The sequence below is a fragment of the Myxocyprinus asiaticus genome, chromosome 42 (assembly GCF_019703515.2).
Source record: "Myxocyprinus asiaticus isolate MX2 ecotype Aquarium Trade chromosome 42, UBuf_Myxa_2, whole genome shotgun sequence".
NCBI lineage: Eukaryota > Metazoa > Chordata > Actinopteri > Cypriniformes > Catostomidae > Myxocyprinus > Myxocyprinus asiaticus.
In genome coordinates, this window is record NC_059385.1 from 38,165,262 (window position 1) to 38,187,049 (window position 21,788).

At 39.3% G+C, this 21,788-nt stretch overlaps 2 protein-coding genes across 4 annotated transcripts in view; both read right to left on the reverse strand.

Annotated features, from left to right (window-relative positions):
* The window catches only part of LOC127432701 (ribonuclease inhibitor-like), a 275,817-nt gene that overhangs the window by 92,443 nt on the left and 161,586 nt on the right, over nt 1-21,788 (reverse strand). The gene's annotated exons all lie outside the window — the stretch shown is intronic.
* LOC127432457 (B-cell receptor CD22-like) lies at nt 429-19,817 on the reverse strand. 3 transcript variants are annotated; one of them, XM_051683563.1, is made up of 10 exons: nt 19,732-19,817; nt 19,437-19,481; nt 17,805-18,188; nt 17,479-17,718; nt 17,088-17,345; nt 16,754-16,996; nt 7,089-7,176; nt 6,948-6,993; nt 1,570-1,647; nt 429-1,472 (listed from the first exon to the last, which is right to left on the reverse strand). In XM_051683563.1, exons 2-10 carry the CDS (start codon nt 19,444-19,446, stop codon nt 1,359-1,361), a joined length of 1,461 nt encoding a protein of 486 aa, XP_051539523.1. In that variant the 5' UTR covers nt 19,447-19,481; nt 19,732-19,817; the 3' UTR covers nt 429-1,358. The 3 variants fall into 3 exon arrangements, with proteins under 3 accessions (XP_051539523.1, XP_051539521.1, XP_051539522.1); XM_051683561.1 differs by having other exon boundaries at nt 19,437-19,537; nt 19,732-19,777; XM_051683562.1 differs by having other exon boundaries at nt 19,437-19,524; nt 19,732-19,751.

Below are 21,788 nucleotides of genomic sequence, written 5' to 3' on the forward strand. Positions count from 1 at the left end.
TTAATTATGTTGTTTGGAGTGCAGTATGTTTTCTTGTTGTGAAACCTGAAGTATATCAACCATCACGCACAGTAAATTACGAAAAAAAAAACAAACAAAAAAAAACACATGAAATCCGATCTAACCGTTCAGACTGAGACACATTAAAAAAAATCTGATTTTAATCAGGCTTGTAAAAATCTGATTTATTGTATTTTTGTCCTGTTCAGACTACAAAAACCTAAATGGATTTGAGTGACTGCATCCAAAAAAAATCTTTTTTTTTTCTTTTTTTTTTTCTGCCTGTGTGAACATAGCCTTATTAAACCTCTGGAGTCATTTGGAGTACTTTTTTACAATGGTACCCATTGTATGGACCAACAGAGCTGAAAAATTCTTCTAAAAATCTTTATTTGTGTTCTGCAGAAGAAAGTCATACTTGTCTGGGATGGTGTGAACTATGTCTTTAATATCTGTTGACCAGTAGTGAGATCAGTTTCTTTATTGATTATTTTAACTCTCCCATTGTGTAAAAAAAATAAAAATAAAAAAATAAAATAGGTCCTATGTGTTAAGGGTCAAATTGATCCACATTGGTTTCCATGCAATCTGCCAAAAATCAACACACAGAAAACATTTATTGTATCTTGTCAAAGACTAAACAATATAAAATGTATGAGAACTTGTGTAATTTCAACTGTTTTACATTTTTAAAAACATTTGAGAATTTCATTGAAAATGTCATTTTCACAAACTGACTGTATAGCATAACAAATATTTATTTTTTAAACATTTAATTTCATTGAACATTTGACAAACTTTGACAATCAACTAAATTTAACAGTTTATAAATTTCTAAACATTTACAAACTTTCATATTTTCATTTTCACAAACTGTAAAACTGTGTAACATTTTGATATTGCTCATAATGAAATCCATTTTCATTTCCCTTTTTTTATGGTAAAGGTAATCTCATTTACCCAGTAACTGTAGACAATATTTCATCCTGTTTATCACAATAACTTTGTACAAAATTATTAAAACATAAGTGTGCCCAATGTATTTACAGCACTGTGATGTGATGCCAAAAATATGTGAAAGGACGTCTTTGTTTGTTAGTCATTTGTAGCTCATTCTACTATCTGGTACTAGTGGTCATTATCTCTACTAAGTCTGTTGCAGCACTGAAAATTGAGAGAAAGTCCCTTTTACCATTACAGGGCAGTGAGAGCCAGACATAAAAATAAAAATAAAAAAATAAATAAATACCACACAATTTTTAATTTTGTGTCTGTGCAGCTAACTTTGAACATAAAGATATGTGGGGAGTTTAAAAATCAAGTGTGGGTCAAATTTTCCCCAAACACAATAGGAGGGTTCAAGAAGACCTGAGGTTCTGCCAGTGTTGGACTGACAGATTCTCATATTCATGAATGTTTGGCTGAGGAGCAAGAGCTCTGTTTGTCTCTTGAGTAGGTCTGGGATGAACAGTCTGTGTGCAAAAGAGAAAGATTATTTCATATATTTGACACATTATATAACTTTAAATGCACAAACTTTGGGATTTTAGTTTTTAAGGTTTCACTCACTGTGAGTATGTTGTACATATCAGAGGACCTGGTCTTGGGGTCAAGAGCTATATATGTGACATCACTGGGATCTGAATTCTATTTGGGGGGGGGGACACAAGAGATTTTTTAAAGTCACCCTGAAGTGCCTTGACAAGCATGTTTGTGCGTTCCATTCAGAAGCGATTACCCATATGCCCTATTTCCATAAGGTGATAAGGGTCAGTCTGAACTCACTTTTTAAGCAATTCTTACTGGAAAATCTGTTTAGAACAACTCTATAGCATGGATTGTTGTCCTTTTAAAGTGCCCTATTAAGGCTTGATCAGCGCCAGTTAGAGCACAGCCAGACACACTGCACTGCTGAGGAAGATGCATTTTTGTTCGAAAAAGCATTTGGTAGGACAAGGGTTTTCAACTTCTATGTTACATTGCAAGTGTTCCTGAGTCTTTTTAGCCGGAAGAGTGAGTCTGCAGATTTTAAATGCTGACATCTTCTGAAAACATTTTTTTTTTCAATATTTAGAAGTACACCAGCATATATATATATATATATATATATATATATATATATATATATATATACAGGTGCATCTCAATAAATTAGAATGTCGTGGAAAAGTTCATTTATTTCAGTAATTCAACTCATATTGTGAAACTCGTGTATTAAATAAATTCAATGCACACAGACTGAAGTAGTTTAAGTCTTTGGTTCTTTTAATTGTGATGATTTTGGCTCACATTTAACAAAAACCCACCAATTCACTATCTCAAAAAATTAGAATATGGTGACATGCCAATCAGCTAATCAACTCAAAACACCTGCAAAGGTTTCCTGAGCCTTCAAAATGGTCTCTCAGTTTGGTTCACTAGGCTACACAATCATGGGGAAGACTGCTGATCTGACAGTTGTCCAGAAGACAATCATTGACACCCTTCACAAGGAGGGTAAGCCACAAACATTCATTGCCAAAGAAGCTGGCTGTGCACAGAGTGCTGTATCCAAGCATGTAAACAGAAAGTTGAGTGGAAGGAAAAAGTGTGGAAGAAAAAGATACACAACCAACCGAGAGAACCGCAGCCTTATGAGGATTGTCAAGCAAAATCGATTCAAGATTTTGGGTGAACTTCACAAGGAATGGACTGAGGCTGGGGTCAAGGCATCAACCACACACAGACATGTCAAGAAATTTGGCTACAGTTGTCGTATTCCTCTTGTTAAGCCACTCCTGAACCACAGACAACATCAGAGGCGTCTTACCTGGGCTAAGGAGAAGAAGAACTGGACTGTTGCCCAGTGTTCCAAAGTCCTCTTTTCAGATGAGAGCAAGTTTTGTATTTCATTTGGAAACCAAGGTCCTAGAGTCTGGTGGAAGGGTGGAGAAGCTCATAGCCCAAGTTGCTTGAAGTCCAGTGTTAAGTTTCCACAGTCTGTGATGATTTGGGGTGCAATGTCATCTGCTGGTGTTGGTCCATTGTGTTTTTTGAAAACCAAAGTCACTGCACCCGTTTACCAAGAAATTTTGGAGCACTTCATGCTTCCTTCTGCTGACCAGCTTTTTAAAGATGCTGATTTCATTTTCCAGCAGGATTTGGCACCTGCCCACACTGCCAAAAGCACCAAAAGTTGGTTAAATGACCATGGTGTTGGTGTGCTTGACTGGCCAGCAAACTCACCAGACCTGAACCCCATAGAGAATCTATGGGGTATTGTCAAGAGGAAAATGAGAAACAAGAGACCAAAAAATGCAGATGAGCTGAAGGCCACTGTCAAAGAAACCTGGGCTTCCATCCCACCTCAGCAGTGCCACAAACTGATCACCTCCATGCCACGCCGAATTGAGGCAGTAATTAAAGCAAAAGGAGCCCCTACCAAGTATTGAGTACATATACAGTAAATGAACATACTTTCCAGAAGGCCAACAATTCACTAAAAATGTTTTTTTTTTTTTATTATTATTATTGGTCTTATGATGTATTCTAATTTTTTGAGATAGTGAATTGGTGGGTTTTTGTTAAATGTGAGCCAAAATCATCACAATTAAAAGAACCAAAGACTTAAACTACTTCAGTCTGTGTGCATTGAATTTATTTAATACACGAGTTTCACAATTTGAGTTGAATTACTGAAATAAATGAACTTTTCCACGACATTCTAATTTATTGAGATGCACCTGTATATATATATATATATATATATATATATATATATATATATATATATATATAGACCTTAATGCTAATAGTTATAGACTAAAATCAGCAAAAATAAACAGAACTAGTGATGTCCAATTCATGAATAAATCACTCGAGTCGGTTATTTTCAGTGAATTGGTTTATCGTGCTACCAAAATGGCCTGAATCGATTCATTATTTCACAGACTTACACACAAAGTAGAGCCGTTTCTGACACTGTAAAACAGTAACGGGATGCTTTAAATTAGAAGACAGTGAAAAATAGGAATAGCGTGAAAATTGCAGGCTTGCATTATGTGTGAGGAATTACGAGCAGAGCCGAGTAGCTTACGAGCAGCTTATGACCTCCTGTCTAAAAAAATTTGGCCACTGTCAGTTTAAATTTGTGAGGTGTGCGCAGTTGAACGAGATAATTTGGTTATCCACTTGAAGTTGACCAATCAGGTCATGGCAAAAAACTACTTCAGAACGAACTAGCTGAACTTTGGCAAGAGCTGCGAGTCCTGCAATGTCTACTATGACAGGGTCCCCAAAGACAACATTTTACAGAGGATCGCTCAAAAGCAATAGCTGTCAGATGAGTTGCATTGCATTATAGCTAGTGAGATACGCTGTTTGTAATTTCTACAAGCTTTTTAATTCATTCACACAGCCTAGCTAGATGATTTAGTGTTATGCTGGTAGAAACAATCTCAACGTTGTTTGTTTGCTTTCTCGTAATTGTTATTACAGTAGATGATGTCATATACAAATGATGATGTGATGACTAGAACAGCACGAAAATGCTTGTGATTGCGTTGGAATTCACCAGGTTGTAAAGTCATGTCGTGTACAGTGTTGGGCTTGTTACTAAATTTTTTTTATTTATTACTCATTACTCGTTACTCTTTTCAAAATTAATATTATTACTTTACTTACTACTCCCTGCCAACAGTAATTCGTTCATAAAATGAATGGATCTGTTCGATCTCCACGCCGACAACATTATATGTGTGTCTCCCCCTGATCCGCTTGCATGCCACAGCAGCTTTCTCGCACCGCAAACATGACCGTTGATCCAATGAACTGTCATCCCGAGAAAGCTTTTATGGTTAGCAGTCCAGATGTCGATAGTTGTAGAGGCATAGTCTGTCTCTTTAAATGCTTTCTTCAGCTCAGCTTCCATCAATGTGTATTCCTTGTCTAGATAACTTGCAAATAATTTTTTTCCTGGGGGTCTTCTGTTGCCTGTGACCGGTACTTTCCCAAGGATCTGTCTGAAAGATGGAGAGTCAATCGTGGAGATGGGCAACATTTCATCCACCACATATCCAGCCACAAGCTTCATTAGTTCTTTTTAGCTTGTTGTAGCCTGCTGTCCATGATAAAAATCCAGTTTTGGTTATTTAGCCATTGTAGGGCTACAGCCATCCTCCGTGGCCGCAGGTGGCTCATCTTTGGTGGGGTGTATTTCCATGAGCTTCATGTTGTTGTACTGTCGTAGTAGGTGTTTCAGGAGGTTTGAGGTTGTGTTTTTCGCAGTGGAAAGAGTCTTAGTACCACTACCTGCACACAATTTACATTTGACAACAATGTTCTTGTCATATTTTCTCCCGACAAAATCAAAGTAATGGCAATATTTCCAACCGCTGAATGTAACTGTTTCCATCTTCCAAGCTAGCTTGCTGCAATGGTGACTTCATGTGCATGCACGCTGATTACGAAAATGAATCTGGGGATGATTGGATTGTTGGATTTCAAATCAGTAGGGGTTGTGACAACAAAAGTAAGCTTGTAATGAGCTATTTTTTTGGGGGGGGGGGGGGGGAGATGGTAACTGTAATATTATTACTGAAATGTTATTAATAATTCGTTACACTACTCATTACTGGGGAACGTAATATTATTACTGCCCAAATCTGGTCGTGTACCACTGTGTCTGTATGCGTATTAGATCAAATAACTTGTACAAAGGCTCACAACCTCTTGACTGTCAGAAATTGTACTGTGCACGCTTGGCCTAAGACAAAAGAAATGATGGAGAAAGAGACAAGGAGAAGTGAGGGGCACAATATCAATGAATAATTTTCTTAGAAAGGTGAGTTTATCGAGAAAGATATCGCACATCAAAATAAGTGTTGAACAGCTGTTTATATGTCACTCGTAATGCTATCGGAAATACCTAATTCCCTCATCTTTTCATCATGGCGCGTCATGAAAATGGAGGCTACCTATATTTGCCATTCCTTAAAAACAAACTTTTGGCTTTGATGGATAAATACACTTTGTTAAAAAGTAACAGTTTGTCAATGTCGGGTTAACATGCAACATGCTGAGCTTGTCAAAATTATCATACATACCTTAATTAAAATTAATTAATTAACAAAACAAAACAAACTGAACCAAGGTTTCTCTTTACCATGGTTTTTGAAAGTTAAGGGGTTTCAAAACTACAATCCCAATACGTAAATACGTATATGTAGAGTAGACCTATGCGACTTCACCTGGAAATGCAGCCTGTATAGTCTGTAAAGTTGTTATTGTTAATAACAGTTTTCAGTTAACTAGGTTTTTCAAAATAAATATTATATATGTTATACTTTTCTTTTGTGAATTTGCTAACTTTTTATTTAACCTGCCAACGGCACTGATATAAAATCAGCTCTTTTGACTTTGTAGTATATTTAATTTGGCATTATGCTGTTATTGAGGCAGGACCTTTGCAGTAGCGTGTAGAAAAGAAAAAGAAACAAACTCGCATTTTTTTTTTTTTACATATATTAAACCTGAGCATTAATATGCTGTAAAACTAATAATCAACTACATAAATGGATTGAAACAAACAAACAGGTGGGGGCCCAAACAGCTGCATTTTTCAATCAAAAGGTTATCAAAATTCTGAAATTACATAAAAAGCATTTTAAAAAAAATCACAAAATTACCATGTTTACTAGATGTACTTTGGATTGCCATGGAAACATGTATTATGGTATTACCATCTGATACTGTCACTTGACCATGGTACTGCTAAAGCTGACTACTTTTATTTTGATAAAATCTTTTAATCCATAATGATGTTAATGCTACACAATAGTAGTACACAAGAAAAGTCACCAGAATTGAATGCTTTGGAGTTTTTTTACAGAATTTCTTGGAAATAAAACGCACATCTGTAAATAATCAGGTTCCCTTCCAGTCCCAGTACAGTTCTTTAATCAACTCACCTCATACTCATGTTTAGTTGGTTTTCTTTTTACCCTTTTTCTTTGACTGTCAAAAAAGGAAACACAAAAAACAGTTGGCTGTTGTAAATATAAAACAAGTTTTCATGCTGCTATGGCTATTAATAACTTTCATTAACTTACAATATAAGCAGAATGATGATGATGATAATTAATCCTCCACATCCAACTGTGATCCCTAACACCACATGCCAAACAGAACTATGATGGACTGCAAAAGGAAGAACATCAAGATGAATTCTCTGAACTGAAGATGTGAAATTATACAGGTGTAAGGCTGGTGCCATGGTTGGAGAGTAACGGAATACATGTTTTAAATGTAGATTTAAATGTGGATTACATATTTAAAATACAAAATATAAGTAACTGTATTCCACTAGTTACAATTTAAATCATTGGTAATTAGAATACAGTTACATTCAAAAAGTATTTTAATTACTGAAGAGATTACTTTGCATTTTATTGTCATTTGTTTCATTTAATATTTAGTCCTTTCAGATGGAAAACATTTATACATATAAATGATGCGATCCAAAGAGCATTTGAACAGCGGTGAAACACTTTCTTATGATGTGTTACATTCATACGAGCAGACAGAGAAGTACGTTTGAAGAAAGTTTGGAGCAGAAAAAATAGAAATAAACCTTGTGTAAATTGTCAGTTTTATGCTAAGTTAAAATGCTATTTCTAGCCATTTTACATGCGCATGTTACCAGACACGATCGTATTTTTTATAAGAAAATTCACGTTGGATCATAATTTATTTTTTTCTAGTAAGACCTTTGATGTTACGGCAAAAATCATATTCTTGGTAATAATTTTTGCATTGTTTTCCTGTAAAAATATCTAAAAATCCTTAAAACAAGATCAATTTGATTTATCTTGTTTTAGAAATAACACTACATAAGATATTTCGGTTTTTCAGAGAATGTATTTTTAACATGTGTATTTTGTCTTACTGTACTGGCAGAGTTTTTATAGTCAAAACAAGTGAAAAAATCTACCAGTGCTGAAGAAGTAATCCAAAGTATTTAGAATACGTTACTGACAAGCTCCTAAACAACCTGGAGGATAACAGCAGAGTCAAAGTAGCTTAAACAGTGAATTCCAGGCTGAACTTGGAACAATACTATGAAAATAAAACATACAGTAGGGATGCGTGGCCTCCATTACAGTAGGAACCATAATCACCAGCTGCAATCGTATTAAAATAAGGGCTAATCTTGGAGGCCGGTTAGCAAACGTTCTTACTGATACCGGAGCCGCATGTTCCTGCACAGATATTCTGTTGCCTTTTACAAACGAATCCATTTGAATTAAAGGTGTAGATGACACACCGATGATTGCGACCAAAACGCAATCAATCCGACTCGATTTGGACATGGTAGAGCTAGAAAAGCCCTTTTGGTATCTACCAAACAACAGTGAGGGAACTGTATTGGGAATGGACATCATGCAAAAGCATGTTTTGTTATTCACCGTCTTGAGAAACAAATTGAATTGCGAATGAATAAAACTGTGAAAAAGATGTTTTGCAAGAGACAAGACAAGCATCATGTCCATATCCATTACAAATCAACAAACATAGTGATGTTTGGGCTGAACATGAACAAGACTGCGGACTCATTGACTTTGAAGTGTGCATTGAGGGGAAGCCCCCTTCCCTACAAAAACATGCTATTTATGAAATAGTCAAACAGCTTGAAAAGAGGGGTATAGTTCGACAATGCAGTTCATCTACCAACTCTCAGTGTTTGCTGTGCCAAAATTGAATGCAAAATGGTGGCTTTGTATTGACTACCAGTATCTTAACTGAGTTCTTTCCAAAGTGACAGCAATAGTGGCAAATCCTTCCACCATGTTATCGCAAATTTCAACAAAAGCCTCTTGGTTTACTGTCCTATGGCTTCTGGTCCATCAAGGTTAAATGAGAAGACCAATGGAAATTAGCGTTTACTGTTAACCAAACACAGTATACATGGGAAAGAATGCCACAGGTCTGTCTTGGCAGTCCATTAGATGTTAACAACAACAGAACCCATCGTTGGTTTCCAACCTGTCATAGTACAAACATTGTACATGCCCGTTCAAATGCTGTTGCAGGGACGAATCAAAGTCATGTCATCCCAAAGATTGGAAAGATGGCTAACAGACATTCAAGAGCATGACATCACAACGGTAAACACCTGAATTTTGCTTCATCTGCTTGGAGATGTTGAGGGTCACCCACACACATGTCAACCTGAACAGGAAGAGCCAAGCCCTCTACATGACCAAAAACTCCCGGACCAAACACAAGGTTACATTGATGGTTCTCGGTTTGGCAGTGATGGTCATTTTCTGATTAACATATATTATTGATTCTAACAAATGAAACTGAAAAGCAAAACTGTTGCCTTTCTGGACCCACCTAATAGCAGGCTTTTCCCCACCTCTCTAGGGCTGGGGAGGTGGTCGAGGGGAGGGGAAAAAAAGAGGAGAGGGAAAGGGCAAAGCGGAGTGACATTGAGAGACAAAGAGACTAGAGAGAGGAATAACCTGGTTCACTGGCACCCAGATACGCTGTCGCCTGGCCCTCAGCCACTCCCAAAGCTCTGGCAGATGACAGCCGCTCCTCCCCGGGTGGACCGGAGCAAGTCCTCCAACCCCTGGAGGATGGAACGCCCTTCCGCATTTTGGCAGTGGCTCCACCACTCCAGGCGGCCGGCAGCGAGCCCCTCCTCCCCTCGCAGATGGCAGCCATTCTTCCGGTCCAGGCAGTCGGCAGCAATTCCTCCGTCCCCCGGCGGATGGCCGTGGCTGCTCCTTTGGGTTGGCTGGTAGTGGCGAGGACTCCACGACAGCGCATACCACCTCCTTCCCAGGTTTCGGCACCAAAGTAACAAAGGTTAAGTTTGGGAAATGAGGAGGCGGGAACCGGCTGAGCCTAACCCCTAACCCCTAACCCTAACCCATTTACATTTATTCATTTGGCAGACGCTTTTATCCAAAGTGACTTACAAAAGAGGAACATATAAGTGAATCATCTTAAGGAGACAGTGGTAAGAAAAAGTGCCATATTACAAAGTTTCACTAGCATCAGAATAGTAGTATTTAAAACAGATTAAAGTGCACAATATTTTTTTAGTATCTGGTTTAGTGCTTATGGAAAAGATGTGTTTTTAGCCATTTTTTGAAGACAGAAAGTGAGTCAGCTTCACAGATGTAGTTGGGAAGGTCATTCCACCTACGTGGTATGATGAAGCGGAAATTCCAGGAAAGTGTTTTGGTGCCTCTTTGTGTTGGTACAACAAGGCGACGTTCCTTAGCCAACCACAGGCTTCTAGTGGGCACATAAGTATGCAGAAATTATTTGAGGTATGCTGGAGCAGACCCAGTGACTGTTCTGTATGCCAGCATCAGAGCCTTGAATTTGATCCATGCATCATCCGGCAGCCAGTGAAGAGAGACAAGAACTTAAACAAAAAGACACAGGACAAAATGCACACACTGCAGCTGCATGTGGCTCTCTCTCTCCCGAACTGCCACATTCACTGCACTTATCCCTCTCCTCGGCTGATTAGCCCGATTGGGGGCCAGGCGTGCGTAGTCACGGCCCGGCCCCGCGCTCTTCCTCGTCACAATAAATAAATAATGATCACACACATTTAAACTAAAAATCCCTCTCCACTGCCCCTCCCCAAGAGCCTTCCAAAAAGTTTAGATAGCTGCCCCACTTCTTATTAAACACATCTCCTCAAATGCCACCACCCTACCCATCTCCGTGCACAACTCCCTAAATAAGGGTGCACCAGCCGACTTCCATCCCCTCAGAATGATCTGTCTACCAATCATAACACTGGCTAGGACCCAATTTCTTATATATTTATCCCCTATAATAATGACCGCTCCATTGCCTAAAATACAGAGTCTGGAACAAAATGAAATTTGAGTGCCCAATACATCACACATAAAACTCTGAACCCTCAACCAGAATTCTTGGATCTTAACACACCACCAAAAAACATGAGTTTTGTCCCCATCTTCTGATTGGCATCGCCAGCAGGTGGTTGTGTCTTTAAGACCAAGTCTATACAATCTATGGGGTCCAATAGAATCGATGTGCAATCTTAAATTGTATAAGGCGCACCTTTGCATCTCTAGATGCAGACTTGATGTTTTTTAGAATCCTAGTCCACACTACCTCCTCCAATACCAAGTTTAAGTCTTTCTCCCATAATCTCTTGTGAGAAGTTGAAGCTCCATCCCCCAGACTCTGAATTAGCAGGGAGTAATACAGTGATGCCTCATGGCTTTTCCAAAAGCAGTAATCACCACTTCCAGAGTATCTGCCACTTTAGGGGGGTGTATGCAACTCCCAAAAATAGTACAGAGCAGGTGGCGCAGCTGTAAATACCTAAAGAATTGAGACCTGGGAATCCCAAAATGTTGAACCATATTTTCAAAGGATCTCAACACTCCACTCTCATATAGGTCACTGAGCGTATTAACCTCCCTCACAATCCACTCTGTCCAGCAGAAAGGGACTTATTAATACATAACTTTGAGGTCAGAATTAAACACTCTGGACACTTTTGTCCATACCGTGTGCAAATGCGAGATAACGGAGTGTAACTTAACTTCTCCGGTTAGTTTGATAGAATGTCTTTGTAATGTCAAAATAGGGGCAAGAACTTCCTATTCAATACAAAACCAGGGAGGGGCTCTCTCAGGTGGAAGCGACCAATGAGCCAATGTCTGAGACTGAATACATATTAATAAAACAAAATATTGGGTAGGCCTAGCCCATCTTTGTCAATCGGCCTATGCAACTTACTGAAATGTAATCTGGGACGTTTACCATTCCAAATGAAGGACTTTGCTATGCTATCAAATTGCTTGAAATGGGGGGACATCTATAGGGAGTGATTGTAGCAGGTAGTTGATTTTTGGAATACAATTCATTTTAATAACATTAACCTTCCCAATCATAGATAAATGTAATGAAGCCCACCTGCCCACATCGCTCAAAAAACTTTTTATTAATGGGTCAAAATTAACTCTAACTAAATCACACAAATTTGCTGGGAATAAAATACCCAAATACTTAATGCCCTTTTGGGCCACTGGAAGGTGCCTGGCTGAAAAGCCGTTACCGGGCAGTATGCTGTCAGAGCCAAAGCTTCGGATTTAGACCAAATAGTGTTATATCTGTATTTCAATCGGGTCAATCCTCTGAGGCCATTAGACGATATTCAGCACTTCAGCTCTGCCTTGGCACTTTTAATATTCCCTTCCAATTCCACGAGTTCTTATGCTTTGGATGTTTTGGTGAATGAGGCATACTGTATGATCCGACCCCTAAGAACAGGCTTAAGTGCCTCCCAAGCCACGCCCACAGAGGATACTGAGGACCAGTTGGTCTCCATATAGACATTGATTTCAGCCTTTAGCATTTGTTGGAATTAAGGATTTTGCAAAAGGGATACATTATAGCACCAACTATATGATTTCTTTTCTCTGAATGTGGCAACACCTCTAAACACACCAGGGCGTGATCTGAGACTAAAATGTTTCCAATTGAGCAATCAACAACAGATGAAAATCTATTCTAGAGTAAATCATATGGACTGATGAAAAAAATGTATAGTCCCTACCAGATGGGTTCAAAAGTCTCCAAATATCTGTAAGAACAAGAATTTTACACATCCTGTGAAGCGTCACTGTTGCTCGAGGGGGTTTGCACACTTTTGCTTCACTATGATCAAGGACTGAGTCCATCAAACTATTAAAGTCTCCTCCCAATATTATATCATGAGGGGTGCCAATGGCTTGCAACATCCCTTCAAGATCTATAAAAAACCTCTGATCAACAATGTTAGGTGCATAAATATTAGCCAAAATAAGACTTTGTCCCTGAATTTCAGCTAAAACAATAATGACTCTTCCTAATTTATCTTTACTCTGTTTGAGACATTTGAATTGTAGATGTTTACTTATCAGTGTAATGACTGCCCTGCTTTTACTCGAGCCAGCACTATAAAAAAATCCCACCCCATATATTTCCAAATTTTTCAGATTCCTGCGGAGAAAGGTGCATTTCTTGAAGAAACACTATATCATATTTCTTACGCTTAAGAATAGAAATAACCATCCTTCTTTTTATGGGGTGCCCCAACCCATTCACATCACATGGATAATCCGTGGATGTGTAGCTAGTAGTACCCTCATCTTTACCTTCACACTGGCCCAGTGCTGCTACTTCAGATGTCTCATCTGATCTATGAAGTCATCAGCAGAAAATGCCCTGGTTCTCAGCCCACTACAGCTACCCACACTGCAAAGACTGCAATAATGGAGACTGAACACACACCTAACAATAACTCCACAGGTACACTTTCAGATTGGTGCAGTGGTGGCTCAGTGGTTAAGGCTCTGGGTTACTGATCAGAAGGTCGGGGGCCACTGTTGGGCCCTTGAGCAAGGCCCTTGACCCTATCTGCTCCAGGGATGCTGTATCATGGCTGACCCTGCACTCTGACCCCAGCTTAGCTGGGATATGTGGGAAGAAAAAAAAAAAAAAAAGAATTTCACTGTATAAGTGCAAATGTGTGATAAATAAATATTATTATAAATGAATTAATTATAATTATAGATTGTCCCACGGTCCAGGGCCAAAATGTAAGGCTGGTGCCACAACATCTGAACCCAGTAAGCTGAAATGTTAAGCTGGTGCCACAGCGTCTGGATCCAGTAAGCATTGCTCACTGAGTAAACAAAGAACTTCTTAGAAAATCAGCATATGAACCTTCTTACACATTAGCATCTCTACCTGAAGTACCACACTCCACTGAGTTGGAATATCAGATTCACTGCTCATTGTTGATCATCCACCTCTGTCCCTCTCTCCCTTTCCTTTCCCCAATCCACTCATCTCCTCTCCATCTCAGAATGACCTCAAACACACCTAAGAACTGTATGTACAAATATACCTTTGTGACGAGGAGGAGAGCGTGGCCGGGCTGTCAGGGTGGACCCCTGGCACTGAGTTACCCAATCAGCGGGTGAGAAAGAGGAGCGGGACGCCAGTGCGCGAGAGAGGGAGAGTTGCACACAGCTCGCTTATTGTGTGCAATCTGCGTTGGGCTGAGAAGTCAACAGAGTGAGCGTCGCACGCAGCTATGTGCGTGTCTGCCAGCATGTGTGTGCCAGAGCTCACTGTGTATGTTGTGTCTACGTGAACTGTATGTAAATAAAGTCTACATGATCTGTCCAGCTGGCTCCCGCTTCCTCCTTGGTAGGGAAGGCAGTGAGATCTGCCACACTGGTGCCAAAACCCGGGATATAGAGGAAGACCACAGTGTCCTGGAGACCTCGATGCTGGCTCAAGAACGTGATGCCAAGGATACACGATCTGGTGGTACTGGAGCAGTTTGTCAGCAGGCTACCGAAAGGGTAGGTGTTCCAGCTGGCTGAGGCCCGGGTGGGCTCCCAAACATGCCGACGTGTTTTTTTCTCTTCTTTCTCTCTCTCTCTCTCTCCTTCTCTCGCTCCTCCCTCACTCCCCCTCTCCCTCTCCTTCCCCTAGAGCTGTTCCTGTTTCCCGGAGGTGGGAAAACCATCCAGCATTGGGTCAGCCGAAAGGGCAGCAGCTCCTCTCCAGAAATGGGGGGGGGGGTGAGTAAGGCACATAACAGAGAGATCCCTGGCCTGAGTCGGGCAGAGAGTTAAAGAACTTTGTCACATTGGTGCCGAAACCTAGAACTTGGAGGAAGATGTGCCGTCAGAAAGCCCTTGCCGCAGATGGAGGTTCACGACGCAAAGGGAGTGCTCAATCCAGTGGCGCGGGTCCAGTGCCATTGCCTGGTGTCACTGAGGACTGCTGCCCAGCTGGCTGAGGATCAACTGATGGCGTGATTGGGGGCTGGCGTGTTTTTTATTGTTTTATCTTTTCCTTTTCTCTCTCACTCCTCTCTCTCTCTGTCTCTCCTGCTCGCTCTTTCTTTCTCCCCTCTCCCTCCCCTCATGTTCCCAGGAGGCGGCGGAACAGCCAGAAGGGCAGCGTCTCCCCTCTGGAGATGGGGGGGGTGGGTTAGTCAGTCCGGATGGCATGGATGGGCCATCAGGGTGGACGCCTGGCACTGAGATACCCAATCAGCGGGAGAGAGATAAAGAGAAGCTGGGGACGCCAGTGAGAGAGAGAGAGAGAGAGAGAGAGAGAGAGAGAGAGAGTTCTTGCTTATCGTGTGCAATTTGCGTTGGGCTTAAAAGTCAACAGAGTGAGCATCGCACAGAGCTGTGTTTGTGTCTGCCATCGTATGTGTGCCAGAGCACACTGTGTATGTTGTGTCTATGTGAACTGTATGTAAATAAAGTCTGCATGATCTGTCCAGCCGGCTCCCGCTTCCTCCTTGATAAAGAAGGCGGTGAGATCTGCCACAACCTTATTCAATGAAAACAAAGGTTTTGAATGTGCATGTTTGATATAATTTGAAATGAATCAGCACAAATTGGTAAATTGGTCTCATCCTAAAAAGCCATATGATAACAAAGTTATGAGAATTTGGATAAATTATCCCTACTGCCTACTACTGCTACTCCTTTATGCAGATAATGTGTGGTCCCGAGACAACAAAACCCATTAATTCCCAAATTCGTATTGTATACCATTTGGCATTTGATGTTTATTCTGCCTGGGTAGGTTGGCAAAGCCATCAGGATATCTGTAGTCAGATCTCCCGCACAATTGCTGTGTGTCATTTCTATTGCCAGATATGTTTCTCTGACTTGTATTCTATTTCTTATGATGCGTGTTTGTGTTACATTCTGATCTTTGTAAACTGGCTTTGATTGATTATATATGATGCTAAGTTTTAATACCTACCTTGTTAATAAATGGTTAAACTTTGATTTATTCAGGATTCCGTTTGGACTCATTATTACTAGTAAATTATGTGCACATACCACAAGCATATATGTATCACCAGGATATGATTATTACTGCGGTCCAAAAATGAGAGCAAATCCTCTGGCACCATCAGTCACTGACTTATCACTCATCTAAAATAAGTTGTATCTATGTGACTAAGTAAAACTATCATTTAATTAAGAGAGACAGTCTAATTTAATGATATTAGTAAACCCTTACAGCCTCTGAATTTAGAATGAACTGGCAACCTCGTGTTTTTTCTGCTGGCGTAAACGCTAAGCGACATTGACACCTAAATGAATGAATAATGAGAACCAAATAATCAAAACTCCAAATTATATCTAAAATGATGATCAGAAAAGAATTGAAACCTTAACCGAAAATGTAGGTCTACTATGATTGAAATCAAATTTAAATTAATAATTAATATATTTCCCTGTTGTTGCTCATTGACCCTACCCATGGGTTTGACTGTACTTTGCTTAAATTAGTTCACATTTACCATATAGTGTGCTGTTCAAAATTTTTCATAATGTTGACAAATTATACATCTTTATAATATGTCAGCATTATTAACTCTTTTTTGACTAGACTATATAGTATATGTGAACTAATTTAAGAAAAGTGACATCAGTTCTGGGGGGGGGGGGTCATGCATATCAACTTAATACAATAATTTTAAGAGTCAAATTTAATTAATAAACAGGTCAGAGTAAATTGAAACTAAATTGCAATAATATTAATAACTAGTGTTTCATTCAATCAGCGCTCAGAAAAGACTTGAACAACGCAGACGCATACATCCACTCTATTGGAATCCAACGCCAGGCCAGGAGGTGGAGTCTATACAGGTGTGCTCTAGCATTAATAAATTCTTTACCTGTCACCAATACAACAGCTGATCTCTGAGATCCATATTGATTGTGAGCCACACAGTAGAAGAATCCACTCTGTAGTGCACTGTAACTCTGTCCAGATCCAACAGCTGAGCTTTCATTCTCCTTAAACCAGGTGTAGTTCACAACAGGTGGGTTTGCATCACTTTTGCAGGTCAGAGTCACTGAATCACCCTCCACTATTTCACCAGATGGACTGATGGACACTGAAACATTCCTGGGTGAGCCTTAAACATACAAAAGAAACTCTATATAATGTTGTTTTGGGATAGTCAGCCAATCATTTTTACAACAGTCCTTGCAACATCATAAACTTACACAAAACATTTAAAGTGACAGCAGTAGAGTATTTCTCTCCAAGTTCATTTCTGGACCTGCACATGTATTGTTCACTGTGATCAGAGCGGACCTTTGTAATGCTGTAGAATTTTCCAGATCCTACCAACATTCCTCCTTTGAACCAGCTGTACTCTTGAGCAGGTGGGTTTGCATCACTTTTGCAGGTCAGAGTCACTGAATAACCCTCCATTATTTTACCAGATGGACTCACCTCTACAGAAGTCTTCTTTGGAGGATCTAGAATAATAGTAGAGAAAAAACAACATACAGTGGCTCATCAATAGAATGCATTTGTTATTTACCAAACTGTACATAATGAGTTACACAAACTTAACCTCAACAAATTGTTCATGACTGAATATCTACTTACATCTGACATTGAGATAAACATCAGGTGATGTGAGTTTGTGTCCGTGTACAGCACAGCTATACCTGCCTGCATCCTCTCTTCTGACTGACTGCAGGAGCAGTTTATTGTTTCTCTCAGTTAATATCTGTGTGTTTTTCAACCAGATGAATGTTACTCTGTCAGTCAGATCACAGGTGCTTTTACATGTCAGACTGGCTTGATCTCCCTCTGTCACGCTCTCAGGAGACTCAACCTGAAGATCTGAAAGCAATATAATACTGATACTTAAGACGTCCTATATATGTGATTCAATACAGATTGTGATCAAACAGAAAACAGAAAGTTACCTGTGATATCAAGCGTCACTCCATTATAACCAAAAGATTTTCCATAATTATCAGTTATGAATCTGAAATAGTACATGTGTGAATCCTTCTGTCGCACATCACTCAGTCTGAGGGTGCAGTTCTTCTGTTTATCTCCCAGATAATGAATCCTTTGGCTATATTCAGGGTCCTCAGACAGATCCGGAAACTCTTCATGTTTTTCTTTAAAATCAGTTTTAGTCCAGAATACTTTCATGATCTGATATCCAGGAGGGTATGTATAAGTGCAGGGCATTATCACTGTTGAGCCCTTTAGTGCACAGATGTATGAACGGCTGTAGCTCACACTCCAACCAATATAATCATAATAATAATCATAGTCATAATAAGCAGCACAAAAAAACCCTGAAACACAAAATTCATGATCAAATCAGCAGCAGCTTTTGCAAATGCCACTTAAACTGTTAGAATATCATTGTTCAAGGTCTTTTAATGTCTTGTGGTTTTGGTTAGAGGTGAGCTTTGACATGCAAAGGGCATGAGCCTCTGACCCTTTTGTTCCAAAATCTGAATGTGGCCTTTCTGGTAGTCAATAAATAAATAAAAATCAAATAATTATTAATAACCTCACGATACAAGTCATAATGTGTCAATCTGAGGTTTCCTTAGTTAGAAGAAAAGCAGAATTTAACAGCTGAGACAGAATTGTGAAAACAGAAATATCCATCAGTCATACATTGCAAACTGCACTATCAATGAATAGTGCAAATGGAAATTTACAAATTGTGCACTAAATAGTCATCTAAAGTCAAATGATAACTCTGTGTGAAGAGCAATGCCAAATTGTAGTCATAATTCACTACTAATCTTCCTCTCCAAAAACACTGACAAATCTCATTCACGTTTGCATACAGAGAAGAAATGATGCATCATGCACAATGCTATTGACACTATACAACACTGGTTCTTGCATCTTTAGTAGTTGAATGCAACAATTTATAGTGAAAAAGGACTTATATGGTCTGTTTCTCACCCAGAGTGATCATATCACTTCAGAAGACTTTCATTTAATCACTGGAGCTTTATGGATTACTTTTATGCTGCCTTTAAGACCTTTTTGGAGCTTGAAAGTTTTGGACCCCATAGATTTATAGTGTATGGACACAAACACCTCATATATCCATCAAAATATCTTTGTTTATGTTCCGCAGGAAAAAAAAAACAACAAAAGTCAAGAAAAACATAAAAAAAAAATTATTTTTAGATCCATGCCTAGTCCCAAGAAAGGTGTATACAGGTCTGAAGTCAGCACAGACATTGCCAAATTTGACTTCCGCAGACATTTAAATACATTTTATCTCCATACGACAAGTGTTTCATCACTGCGCTCCCCCTTCATCACTGTTTGACTTTGGTGAAATGAAGCCGTGTCACTTTAAAGATATAAATTTATTGAAGGAAAAAACTATATTTTGGCTCTGGTAAGTAAACAGATGTAATCACATTTTTAAGATTTACAAATAGAAACATTTTACAGAGTTTAATGGCATCCCATAGCTCAGCACACCAAAGGTAAATGAAATTTTGGTCACAAACATGGCAGCATGTTCATACAGTGACATCAAATGAAACAGGCCAATAACAGTGACTCACCTGGAATCATGAGCAGACAGATCAGAGGAAGAGGAGCTATGACATCTAACACACACACCATGATGAGAACATGTGATCTTCAAGTAAACTAAAATTAAATGCTGTCAGAGGTATAAACACTAATTTTACATGTTTTAATATCAAATGTAATGTAGACACTCATTTAAATACAACATTGAGCTCACATGAGAGATTATGAATATGAATGTTAATCATTAAAATAGTCATTTCTCACTACTACAGCATTAATCAGACAATATTCAAATACAGTATATGAGCAAGTGTTCAGTCTTACCATGTACTAGCCAGTCTGATCACCAGCGGATGTTACGCTGATGAATTACATGGTTAATATTGTTCATTTTAAAATGCCCACGCGGACATAAAAGGCTTCTTCCTCTTTCCTGACTCCTGCCCACACTGGCAGAGAAACCACTGAGCTTAACTAACAAACCAAAGAATGTGGACACCAAGCAATGTTCTGAACACAGGATTCAGTAAATATGTTTTTGAAAACTGATGAATAGTTCATTGAATATACATTTATTGATCATACTTGGATTACTTTTCAAAAATGGTATTTATAGACTTCTTAAAAAAGTATTAAAACAGACAAAATCAGGATGTGTAATTTGAATTTAATAAGTTAAAATAGCTGAACTCCTCTTTTTAGTGAATCAAATTGATTTGTCAATGTATAAATGATACTGATTTCTCAATATAGAATGTAGCACACTACATATCTGTTTCACATTTGTGTGTGAACTATTTTTTGCACATTTTATTTACATTTTTATATTCATATATGTATTCTTATTATTCTCTCTCTCTCTCTCTCTCTCTCTCTATATATATATATATATATATATATATATATATTATATATATATATATATATACACAGTGCATCCGGAAAGTATTCACAGCGCTTTATTTTTCCACATTTTGTTATGTTACAGCCTTATTCCAAAATGGATTAAATTCATTATTTTCCTCAAAATTCTACAAACAATACCCCATAATGACAATGTGAAAGAAGTTTGTTTGAAATCTTTGCAAATTTATTAAAATAAATAAATAAATAAATAAATTAAAAAAAACAAAAAAAAACCACATGTACATAAGTATTCACAGCCTTTGCTCAATACTTTGTTGAAGCACCTTTGGCACCAATTACAGCCTCAAGTCTTTTTGAGTATGATGCTACAAGCTTGGCACACCTATTTTTGGGTAGTTTCTCCCATTCTTCTTTGCAGGACCTCTCAAGCTCTATCAGGTTGGATGGGGAGTGTCGGTGCACAGCCATTTTCAGATCTCTCCAGAGATGTTCAATCGGGTTCAAGTCTGGGCTCTGGCTGGGCCACTCGAGGACATTCACAGAGTTGTCCCGGAGCCACTCCTTTGTTATCTTGGCTGTATTCTTAGGGTCGTTGTCCTGTTGGAAGATGAACCGTCGCCCCAGTCTGAGGTCCAGAGCGCTCTGGAGCAGGTTTTCATCAAGGATGTCTCTGTACATTGCTGCATTCATCTTTCCCTCGATCCTGACTAGTCTCCCAGTTCCTGCCACTGAAAAACATCCCCACAGCATGATGCTGCCACCACCATGCTTCACTGTAGGGATGGCATTGGCCAGGTGATGAGCGGTGCCTGGATTCCTCAAGACATGACGCTTGCAATTCAGGCCAAAGAGTTCAATATTTGTTTCATCAGACCAGAGAATTTTGTTTCTCATGGTCTGAGAGTCCTTCAAGTGCCTTTTGGCAAACTCCAGGCGGGCTGTCATGTGCCTTTTACTGAGGAGTGGCTTCCGTCTGGCCACTGTACCAGACAGGCCTGATTGGTGGAGTGCTGCAGAGATGGTTGTTCTTCTGGAAAGTTCTCCTCTCTCCACAGAGAAACGCTGGAGCTCTGTCAGAGTGACTATCGGGTTCTTGGTCACCTCCCTGACTAAGGCCCTTCTCCCCCGATCGCTCAGTTTGGCCGGGCGGCCAGCTCTAGGAAGAGTCCTGGTGGTTCCAAACTTCTTCCATTTATGGATGATGGAGGCCACTGTGCTCATTGGGACCTTCAATGCTGCAGAAATTTTTCTGTACCCTTCCCCAGATCTGTGCCTCGATACAATCCTGTCTCGGATACAAAATTGTCTACAGACAATTCCTTGGACTTCATGGCTTGGTTTGTGCTCTGACATGCACTGTTAACTGTGGGACCTTATATAGACAGGTGTGTGCCTTTCCAAATCATGTCCAATCAACTGAATTTACCACAGGTGGACTCCAATCAAGTTGTAGAAACATCTCAAGGATGATCAGTGGAAACAGGATGCACCTGAGCTCAATTTTGAGTGTCATG

Coding starts and splice junctions, on each gene's coding strand:
- LOC127432457 (XM_051683561.1), bottom strand. CDS start 19,497: ATGGTGTGTGTGTTAGATGTCATAGCTCCTCTTCCTCTGATCTGTCTG. Junction 17,346..17,478: donor TGTTTATCTCAATGTCAGAT/GTAAGTAGATAT, acceptor CTATTATTCTAG/ATCCTCCAAAGAAGACTTCT. Junction 1,473..1,569: donor ATATGTACAACATACTCACA/GTGAGTGAAACC, acceptor TTTTGCACACAG/ACTGTTCATCCCAGACCTAC.